The sequence below is a fragment of the Buceros rhinoceros genome, unplaced genomic scaffold (genome assembly GCF_000710305.1).
Source record: "Buceros rhinoceros silvestris isolate BGI_N320 unplaced genomic scaffold, ASM71030v1 scaffold14315, whole genome shotgun sequence".
Lineage (NCBI taxonomy): Eukaryota > Metazoa > Chordata > Aves > Bucerotiformes > Bucerotidae > Buceros > Buceros rhinoceros.
Genome location: NW_010411266.1, coordinates 40,566 through 51,999, shown reverse-complemented (window position 1 = coordinate 51,999; position 11,434 = coordinate 40,566). Strand labels below are relative to the sequence as shown.

At 37.9% G+C, this 11,434-nt stretch overlaps 1 protein-coding gene across 1 annotated transcript in view; it reads left to right on the top strand.

The window, feature by feature from the left end:
• Positions 1 to 539: 539 nt before the first annotated feature.
• LOC104493301 (collagen alpha-1(XI) chain) overlaps positions 540 to 11,434 on the top strand; it is a gene marked incomplete at both ends in the record, with an annotated part of 49,954 nt that continues 39,059 nt past the window's right edge. The window contains 7 exons of the mRNA XM_010135955.1: positions 540 to 584; positions 716 to 769; positions 865 to 909; positions 8,546 to 8,599; positions 9,516 to 9,623; positions 10,406 to 10,495; positions 10,799 to 10,852. Of these exons, the coding sequence (XP_010134257.1) occupies positions 540 to 584; positions 716 to 769; positions 865 to 909; positions 8,546 to 8,599; positions 9,516 to 9,623; positions 10,406 to 10,495; positions 10,799 to 10,852 (450 nt within the window). The remainder of the gene's footprint in view (positions 585 to 715; positions 770 to 864; positions 910 to 8,545; positions 8,600 to 9,515; positions 9,624 to 10,405; positions 10,496 to 10,798; positions 10,853 to 11,434) is intronic.

Genomic DNA, 11,434 nt, shown 5'->3' with positions numbered 1-11,434 from the left:
ACATATTGAAGCAAGAAACAAAGAGCTAGTATTCTGGCAAGTTCTGTATCTCTGTGCAAGTGTGCATATTCCTGGTGGTTATTACTGTCTCTATTTCTGTTTATAAAACAGAAAAAGAGGCTTGCCCTTTCTTTTCTCTCTTAGCCTGTGGAGCTGTCCCTAGGAACCTGGGAACTTTGTCTTCAAGGCTATTATTTCATTGGGAATGATACCAAGTCCTTTAGACTACTGCAGAGGGACTCTGCTTGTTGTGTGCCATCCTCACTACTATTTTAATGTACTTTGAAGTATTCTGATGCCTATGACAGAATCTGACCTTGAGGCAAATTTAGCGCATTTTGCTACAAGTTCCAGTGAACTCAGAAAGATAATCAATTTTATCAAGGACCATGATTCTGTAAATTGAAATGCAAAGTAGACATTTAAAGATAAAATAACATTTAAACCTAAGGGAGAGGCACTCTGCCTCCAGTGCAGAAATCTTTTGTCTCACAAATACAGTCTCTTCTAAGATTATTTCTGTGAACTTTTCTCTACAGGGATTACATGGCAAACCAGGCCCTAGAGGACAGCGAGGACCAACAGTATGTACCTTTTTCTTTGCAATTTAGAGGCTTTCCTATATTAATCGCCTCCACTATACTGTGCAGAATTAATTTGATTTGATTGTAGTACCCAATAATTACCATCCAATGCATCTGTATTAAATTGACAGGGTCCAAGAGGCTCAAGAGGTCCCAGAGGTCCCACTGGCAAACCAGGTCCAAAGGTAATTGTCAAGCACACTGTATAGATGGGCTACAGACTGTTTCTTTTAAATAAAATAGAGGTGTAATCTTTGAACATACTGTCTCCCTTTTCTAGGGTACTGCAGGCAATGACGGTCCGCCTGGCCCACCAGGTGAAAGGGTATGTGAAACCGATTTATGTTCATGTTGTTTTTTCCCCACTACACATGAGTGTGATTTGAGGGTGGAGAGTTTATTTATTTTTAATTCTCCCTGTCATGTCTTTGCCCTTCTTCAACCAGAGTAACCAGAACTAACAAAACCTCAATTCCAATGATGCTTTTCACAGTTATGAATAGGGTAGCTGAAGATTGCTGAAAGCTTCTTTCATCTGTAACTCAGTTTTGTACATACAGGACACAGAGAACACATATTCACTCTGTATATATCCATGGAAATTACAGTTGTACTTACCAGCTTATGCTTTTAAGAATGCCCCATTTACTACAGCTTGCTGCTTGCTTATTGGATTTGCAAATCACTCAAGCCTCCTCCAGAAGCTTCTTTGTTGAAGCAGATGATTTTTTTTGTTGTTCTGGTCAGCTAAGAATCCCCTTCAACCTACTTTCTGCATGATTGAGAAATCAGATTGTGCTTGCTAAAATAAATTTTTTTCTGCTTGCTATTATCTTACCAATCAATACACAAATCTAATATACAGTCAACACATTACACAGCTGGTTATAGGAAAACAATATTAATAAATCAGAATTGTAATAGCAGCGCTTCAAAACCAATTCAGATAGTTGCAGTGGACATGCTCTCTGCCCAAGTATTTTTGCAAAGCTTAAGAAACTTTTCTTTCATAGTCGTGTATCATTAAACTGCTAACCTGATTGATGTAAAGAATCTATACATCCTTTCCCAGTACCCAACCCTAAGTCTCCTTGTGCATTTTCCCCTGCTCCATAATACCACTTTGTTACACTAGTTCACTGCAGAATAAATACATGCGTGGTTTAACAATACTGGCAGAACAAAAGCAAACCGTACTTGCTAGAATGACCAAGCAAACTGAAAAAAGAAAAGGCCATAGGATCAGACTACATAGTTTGATTGAGCTGATTACTGAGAGATAAGGGTATCCATAAAACTCATGATAACAACAGCATGGCTCAAGTGAGTTCTAGAAATCTCAAATTTTCAGTTTGTGCATCTGCAGAAAGCAATTTAAATTAATTTTGTTTAGTTTCTCCTTAGCAGTTGCAAGTAGAGTATTAATAAACATCTCTCTGCTATACAGATGTAAGAGAATGCACATGCCTGCTATTAACGTCACATTTTTATGCTTGCTTTTTGACTGAAAGCTGAAAAAATTAATACCAAGTACACTGGAAACAGAAGTTCTAGTTTACTAAAACCCTTTCATACTCATCATTTTAGCTCTTTCACTCCTGAAGCATAGTATGGCTTAACTCTCCAAGAGACTGGTTAGTGGAGCAGGAAAGTGGTTCTTGCAGTGAGGAGAAGTAGGACAGAACAGAAGGAAAGTTGAGGACTGGAGGACTAGACTGTTGCCAGTACGTATGGAAGGTAACACTCCAAGGGACACTGCAGTTAAAAAGTTGAAAATGCCTCTATATCAAGCAAAAGACAATGTGCCAAATGGAACATGGACAGCAGGAAAAGTTTGGGTGAAACAGAAATGATGTGACAAGTCAGAGGGAGACACAGGGGCAGGAAGCTGGCATTCAAGTGGGGAATAGAATTAGTTCCCTAGGATACTGGCTGTAGAGAACCAGGCACAGTCCAAGAAAGGAACTGCAGGTGGTTTTTTCACTGAGGAGGAACATCAGAGGCAGACTACCAGAAGGTAAAGAGCAGAGCCTCGGGAAGGAGGAGTTTGCTGGCAGCTTCTAGAAGTTTTGAGGAGGAGAAGCTGGGTGGGGAGACTGAAAACTACAAGCAGATCGATCCAAGATGAAGGCACCCCTGGAGAGATTAGAGCGAAGAGATGAAGAATCACAGAGCACCATATCTCACATCATTCATGTAATATAAGTGTGATGTATCTATTTGCTTCCCAGTAGGGGTGAATGCCAGCCAAAAAAGAAAACTGTCATTTCTACTCTGCTGTGACGATTTCAGGTGCCAGACATGTAAACATGAAGTAATCTGCCCTGTGTACCTACTGTTAAAAGGAACGTTAATGACAAGAAAGAAAATGTAATTTTGATAACAAGCTGTAGTATTCTAGTGCTTCTTCTCACACAATCCATCAGTGCAGTGGCCTGAAATCTGCAAGCCATATTGTGGATTAAAAAAAATGCAAATCTTCTTTTCTGAAAAAGCCTCAAGATGTGAGGATCAAAGTACAGTGGGAATTTGTGAGAGAAAAGGTGCAACTAACAGTAAAACTTTGAGTTGTGCTCTTATACACAGTTCCTGGGTTGGACCAATTTCTTTTTTACATTTTGTACAGTAGCTGAGTCAATTTTAGTTTTCCTCTATATAACTCCTCCTTTTCTTTTTTTTTTTGAAACTTTATGCTTTATGTTATAAGCAGAAGCAAATGAGGAAAGATCATTTACAGAGACAGTAGAATGAGGAAAAAGAAAATCCCAAACCCTCATATGCAACATATGTGTTAATGGAGGTTTAAGAAACAACCTTACATCTCTTTTGGAAGAGAAAATTAAAATGACGGTGCAGTAAGATGACAAAGATTTCTTCCTTTGCCTAGCACTTTTTAGTTGACTCAGATGCAGTATTACAGTATAATCAAGGTCCGCGCTGGAATAAGATTCACGTAAGGGCAAATTCTTCCAGGTTGGGCGCAAGGGATCCTCTCCCACAGCTACATTTGCACACTGCTTTGCATACCACAGGAGGCAGCCGTGCTCTGGAAGTGAGCCTGGGCTCTAATGAATGAGGCTTATGGAACTCTGAAACAGTTGGTGCTTTATCAGAGGAGCAAAAAGGTAGCACACTCTGGGCGATGTGAACTCTTGCTTCAAGTCTTTTGCATCAAAGCAATATTTCTAACATATTTTGACAGCTGATGGCTTAGCAAAACCACACATCATATATCAAGTAGAATAGGATAAAGTCTTGCACTCTGTGACTAGGGTACATGGCTCTTTTGTGGGAGCATGTAGAATAAATAAGGTTTTTCAGGTTGCTATTCTTTGACTTAGCACACTAAAAGCTAAACAGAAAAACTTCTTTTGATAAGCTGACATAGTTCCTTTCAGCATATCAGCAAAAAAAATTTGAAAGCTGGCATTGTTTTATTTGGTAATAACTTTAGAAACAGTCATTTAAGCAAGTATTTGTGTAAATATCTTTGTTTATGGATGTATGTGGATGTATCATATATGTACACCTCTATATGTATACACTTGTACATATGCATACACAATGGACTAACTCATATGATCATCATTAGCTAAATTGGTAAAGCCATTCTGCATCAAAATGTTCTCTCTCCATATGTGAGGAAGATATATATATCCCCATATACATCTTTCTCCATACATGTCTATGCAAAACTATATAAATAAAATGTTCGTGTACCATGGGGCTTTTCAGCTATCTCAACTGTTTTTTATAATAGCAAGAATGCTGTATGCAGCCCATGGTAATTCTGGAAAGCTTATGCTGTTTGGAAGTTTGTGCTGTTGTACTGGCTTGAAATATTGTCAGGGTGTAAGAACTCCCAAAGGTGAATGTTGGGCTGAAAGCTAAAAAGACCGTCAGACTATTAATTCCCACATTGTATGCAACATAGAAAAAAGTGTTTCTTACTGGCAGTTGATTCCCACAGTTTCAGAGGTCAGATGCAAACGTACTTCCTATAAGTAGGTTTTTTCTTTTTTCTTACTGCGTTTCACCCCAGGCAGTATTGCTTTCAGGAAATCGCCTCCAATGTCTATGCGTGTGAATTTTGCTACCAGTGTTTATGACAGTGGAACTGAGGCTTTGTACTTACAATCAGACATTATCTACAGAGTTCTTATATTATATGACTTCATATATTTTGTAATTTCATATATTTTATAACTGAAGCAAAATTTTCTACCCATTGTCATGGCAGAGGAAAACCTCACTTGTTTGGTTGCCTTTATACTAGGGACCACAAGGGCCTCAGGGACCTGTTGGATTTCCTGGACCAAAGGGACCTCCAGTAAGTATCTTTTTAATTAAGTATGTGCAGCAAAAGGAATGTTATTTTTTCATACAAAGTTTTTGAAGCGAATATTCGAAGATTTATTTAAAGGTGGGTTTATGTAGAGATTACAAATATGCTTACCAGGCTTTAAGGCTAAGACAAGAACTCACATGTCCAAAATGTTCACTGGTGCAGCTCATATGACATTCTGCATAATATACTACACTCAAATCTTCCAGTATGTTGATGCCAATGTACAGGTGACAGAATGAGTCTAGGCAAAATATTACTTTGCTAGTCTATAATTTCTTTTAACAATTGATCCATTGAGGAAAAAATTAAGAGGAAGGAGACATTAATTAGTAGCAGAAATGTATAGAAGGAGTAGCACATTTGAGCTGCAAACTGAACTAGTCCTGTGATTTTTTTCACCATGCATTTATTATTTTTATTTCCAATGCTAAAACGTGAAATTTCATCAGAAACTCCTGTAATGTTCAGTTTTGTGTTAACTGACTCATTATATAAAAAAAAAATAAAAATGGAAGGGAACCCTAGGAACGTCCAAGATCTCTGAATTTAAGAAATCCATTTTGAACATGCATGTAATCGACAACCTAGCAGTCACACTCCAAGCAACTGCTAACTACATCAGGAAAATCTATTATTAAAATCATAGTGAGCTGATATAGGAGCAATTAAGCTGTACTGAAGATTAGTCTAGAAAAAACAAAGAGGCTAGAGATTCTTACAGCTAACAGCACACTATTTTTCAGGACTAAGGATAGCTAAGAAATGTTTTGATTTATGTATTTTACAATTTCAGGGGCCACCTGGAAAAGATGGCTTGCCTGGGCACCCAGGACAGAGGGGTGAGACTGTAAGTAAATGTACTCTACTGTGTTAGTGTTGTAAACCTCCAAAGGTTTGATTGTGTGATCAAATCGAGAAACACAGACAACAGAGAAAAGGGGAAAAAGTCCGGGACCAAGAGGTTCTATAACTGTAGGTTAGGCAAAAGAAAGCTTTATTTTGTTTCCATGCTACAAGAGCGATTTTATTCTTTGCTGTGCCTGGTGTGTAACATCACAATGAGCTTAACTAGTCCATAGAAGTAAAAGAAATCAATACTTAGATACCAATTTTTATACAGAATTGTCAGGCAATTACTATATGGTTCTTTTGTCACTGAATGCCATGTAACGTAAATAATAACATAATGAAAAGTCTTATTAATGGTAAGCAGTGAGGCAACTCAAAAGCCAACACCTTGGAAAGCAGGATCGGGAATTATTCAACCTGTGAAAAAAAAACCTTAAATTTTGAAACTATATCCTACGTAATCCCCCTAAGAATCACCACGGGGAAATTCTGGCAGCAAAATGAAAAAATTAACCTGCTACAGTTTTACTGGAATTGTTTGAAAGAACTCTTCACTTCTGTACTGTCAAAACCTTACTCCTATCTCGCGGAAATAAACTAAATTGTTGATTTATTCAGAGCTAAAGAAAACCATGAATGAATTTAGTGAGAAATTTTCTCAGCACGTAGAATATGTATTTGGGTTTCAGCTTCACTGGAAAACTTTTAGTGCCTGCTATATAACTTCCACTGCTGGAAGGGAGAGCACAGAGTTTGGAATAACACATCATTCTGAAAAACTGTATTTTCTTTTGCTAGTAGTGTAGCATGGTAATGCTTTGCAATCATAGTGGCTTTTTTGTGGGAGTGAGAGAAACATTATTGACATTGTTCTTTTTCTTTGCAATGGTGCAAGGAGTAGTCTTGTCTACCATAAGAATTACTTTGAATCATTGTTTAGAATCCAGGAAGCTCAAAATTGCTCTTTACTCTGATGAGAAAAAAGCATATTTGTTTTCCTTTTATTCCTGTTTGTTTGAACATGAGCCGGTAATGTGCCATTACAGCAAAGAATGCTAATAGCACCCTGGGTTACAGTAGGGTGGTCTTTCCCTCTGTTCAAGCCTGGTGAGGCCAGAAGTATTGTGTCCAGTTCTGGGCTCCCCAGCACGAGAGAGAGAGAGCTATCGGAGCGATGATAAAAGAACTGGAGCATCTCTCCTATGAGTAAAGACTGATAGAGCTGGGACTGTTTAGCCTAGAGAAGACACGACCCAGGTCAAATTTTATCAAAGTATATAAATTCCTGAAGGGAGGGTGTAGAGAAGATGGAGCCAAGCTCTTTTTAGTGGTGCCCAGTGACAGGACAAGAGGCAAATGGCATAAACTCAAACACAGGAGATTCCATCTGAACATCAGGAAACATTTTTTCAGTCTGAGGGTGACCAAACACTGGAACAAGCTGCCCAGAGAGGTTGTGGAGTCTTCATCCTTGGAGTTGTTGAAAAGCCATATGGACATATTCCTGGGCAGCTAGCTCTCAGTGGCTCTGTGTGAACAGGGCAGTTGGACCAAGTGACTTCCAGAGGTTCCTTCCAACCTCAACCATTCTATGATCCTATGATTTCTTGATTTCGCTCATGACTAGAAGTGAAAGATGCAAAATACAGGGAAACTATGGACTTTGCTACTGTGTGATGTTTGGACCAGGTCCCTCCGGGTTCAGTCAATGCTATGGTTCTCTAATTTTGTATCTTCTTTGAGTTTAATAGGGTTAGACTGATACAAAACCTCAGTAACTTAGGAGCAAATGCAGCTTTTCTTTAGCATTGTTTTCTGCCCTGTGTATATGTATACTTGGGCCAGAATTATTTTTAAAATATTTTTCCTCCATGGCCTCTCATGTATATGTTTTTCTTAGAAGAAAGTAGACTTGTTGACTTTTGTTTCAATGAACGTTTCCATTTCAGATTTTTCAAAAATGAATAAATCAGAAAACTTTCATTGCGCTCACTGGTAAATCAGGTTCTTGAGAATTCTGTTTCTTATTTAGGTGTACATCTCATTAAAGTTCAGTGGTGCATGTGGGCATTGCAGCAATTAGGGAATTAGGCTAAGAGACCTACTCAAGCTTAACAATTTAGAGAGCCAGATTCCCAGTTGCACTCTGCAGCTTGCTTATGGAATAATAAGCATATGTTGATAGCAACTGAAGTACCAGTGGAAAAAGGCTACAGCTTTTTCCCTCAGTAAGCCATGTATCTTTGAAGAACTGCCATTGTTTGCTGAAATTCTAGTCATAGAAACAGTAATATCATGATAAATAATTTGGAATATAAATATAGGAATAAACTAGATACTGAAAACCAATATTAAGCCAGTTCCTCCTTAGAAGTGACTGTCAATTTCAGTTATATCAATCTCAGATTGACAGGAAGCATCAGCTTCAGAGATTGTTAGATTGTCTGGTGTAACACAAGAATTCGGAGTTTCATGCCTGTGAAAGGATAAAATAGACATATACTAGTTGTATCATCTATCAGAATTAATGAAGGAATTTTTGCTGCTGTACTGCATCAGAGAGACTGGAACTGATGAAAATAAGAAAGCGTAACCAGTATTTCTCTTCTAAGTGTACACAGGAAAAAAGAATTTCTCATTTTTATTTCCTGAAGGGAAGAAATGTGTGACATGGCATTTTTCTTTCTCTTCTTCAGTACAGATATGAATTTTGCTCTTCTATATCTTGTCCTGGGTAACACAGTATTCTGTAATTATTTCACAGGGTTTTCAAGGAAAAACTGGCCCTCCTGGTCCTGGTGGTGTTGTTGGCCCTCAGGTATATAATTTAATTTCGTAGCTCACTTCATAAGAGCAATGTTTAATGGTTATATTAGTGCTAAGGCAATTGCTTTTGGAAAGGACCATATTGATGGTTATTTTAACTTTTGTAACGCATTATGCAAAACAATTGTATACTTAGGTGAGCTTAGTAATCATCAGTGATTCCACAAAACATGTAAATATTGGGGCTACCTTTTCACTTCCTTTTTACATGTTTTCTTCATGTCATTATGAAGTTGGTGGTTTACAGAAGTCAAGAAGGCAGAGTTCTCTGCCGTGAAATAGTTTAGAGAGAACGATACAACATATGACGTTCTTGTCAGAGGCCAAATTTCATTCACTTGTAGATTATGGAGACATTCACTATCAAAATCTGATTTGATCTACTCTTACTTGCATCAAAACCTTGGGTTGCATGAGCGTTTTTAGGTAATTCTCTGAGAGAAAATTTTCTGGTATTGAGGCTGAAGATACCTTCCATCTCTTCTACCTACCAATTCATATTATTCATAAAAATCAGAGCACAGACAATGTTTCAAGACAAGCATAGTACCAGAATTTCCCTTCTGTGTCCTTTTTGTAACCTCTTCCCATACATGGATGCACACTGTGTTTGAAAGCTTCATTGCTGAAGAAGCAAGGTCAGGATTTCACTCTTTGGAAGCTGTTCAGACGTGTCTGCAGGCAGAATGCAATGCAAGATTTATTTTATAGGACAAAGATATTTTGTAAGTCATCTTTGCCTGGAGGAAAGGTGAGGGGTGTAGCTAACCAATGGTAATATTGTTTTGTAAGAGATACTCATAACAGCTGGATACTAAGAATATGCTCCTCCTCCCACCCCCTCCACCTCCCCCCTGCCTAAGACATTAAATACCATGAGGTGACTGACGTTTTACTTTTGTGCTTAGGGTCCTACAGGTGAGACTGGCCCAATTGGTGAAAGAGGTCATCCAGGTCCTCCTGGTCCTCCAGGTGAACAAGGTCTCCCAGGTGCTGCAGGAAAAGAAGGTGCTAAGGTATGATGTGGCTTTGGGGAGCAAATCGCAAGGGACAGATAAATTTTATGAGTCTCACATTTCAAATCTTCATGCAGAACATGCAGGAAAAAATCAGAACATACAACATAAAATCACGATTGGCACATTTCACCCAAAAGGATTTGGTGATAATGGATAATTGCTGGATAATTCCAATTTTAGAGCTCTGTCTACTTCCACTGAAATAATGAGAATCCTCTTGAGCCAATAATAAGTATTTCTGTAATACAAAATGAAAAAAACAGTTTACGTGTACCACACATTCACTATGGAAATGGAGCGATAACATGTTCACAACGAGGTGGAAAACTGCACCTTGGCATTTTAAGTAGGATGTGTAGTACTGGCGACAAGGCAGAATTTCATTGACTAAATTTGAGTCTTTGCTTGCTTTTTGGCCACCATGGGGGCCCAAGAAAAATATCACTTATCTGGTTACTATATAATTCTATTCAATCTCTCATTTTAAAGGGACATTGTAAATTTCTTATGAATATATTTTTAAACATATTTTTTACAACTTGCTGTGTTTATTGCTATTTGTATTCTATAACTAATACTATATTTTGTCAAAGCTTTCTATAAAGTTAATTACATTGATACACTCTTGTACAGAAAATCTTAAAAGAATTAGTGGATGAATAGGTGGGGGCGTAATCTTTTTTTTTTTTTGCCTGGTATTTCATTTTCATTATTTATTTACTGGATAGTATAAATATTTTAAACATTTTTTTTAAATCAAAATGTAATGTGTTTCCAAGGGTGACCCAGGCCCTCAAGGGATTCCAGGGAAAGACGGACCAGCAGGTCTTCGTGGTTTCCCTGGAGAGAGAGGCCTTCCAGGTGCTCAGGTATGATATAAGCACTAGAACAGCTGACGTGATATTTCTGAATGCAACAAACAATGTATTAATTGTTTTATTTCATGGAATCTTCTACTGTGCTTAAAAATGAATACAATAGGAGAACAGACATGAAGCATCCAACGCTGTCAAATATTATCGGCTATATAAGCGAAAAGGAATTTATTCAGGTTCTTGTCTTTGGAATTTTACATTCTTCCTATTAAATGTTTTGCAAAATTAACTCTTGCACTTTCCAGTGTCAGAGAGAAGCTTTTTTTTCTCTTTTTTTTTTTTTTTTTCATTTTTCAGGGTCCAGCTGGTCTGAAAGGAGGGGAAGGCCCACAAGGCCCACCTGGCCCAGTTGTAAGTAAACATCATCATTTTATGGAACTATAAAGAGTATTACGTAGTAACTTTTTTTTTCTGTACATGCTGTGATGTTTTCACCAATGCAGTCTGTAAAACAGCAGACAGATGAATGTCATTCACAGTGATCACTAATTATTTTCTACTAATTATCCATACTAAAATTCAAAGAATGTGAAGGTTGTGAATATCTGAAAGCTTTTGCAGTCTGTAGGTATGAGGTTCACTTGTTCAATATTTGCCACTTACACAAGTTACTGTTGAGATTAAAGAGGTTTTTCATAGTGAAAAACCTGTGGATAGTGGATAGTGGACTCATGCTGTTGTGATAGGTTGACTTTAGCTAGATGCCAGGTCCCCCACCTCAACTGGACAGGAGGAGAAAAAGTATGACCTAAGGCTCGTGGGCCAAGATAAGGGCAGGGAGATCACTCCTGAATTAGATTTATAGGCAAAGCAGACTTGACTTTATTAGCAATCAAATCAGAGTAAGAGAATAAGAAATAAACCACAAATCTTAAAACAATTTACACACACACCACCACCTCCACCACCACACCACCCACCCCCCACCCCCCC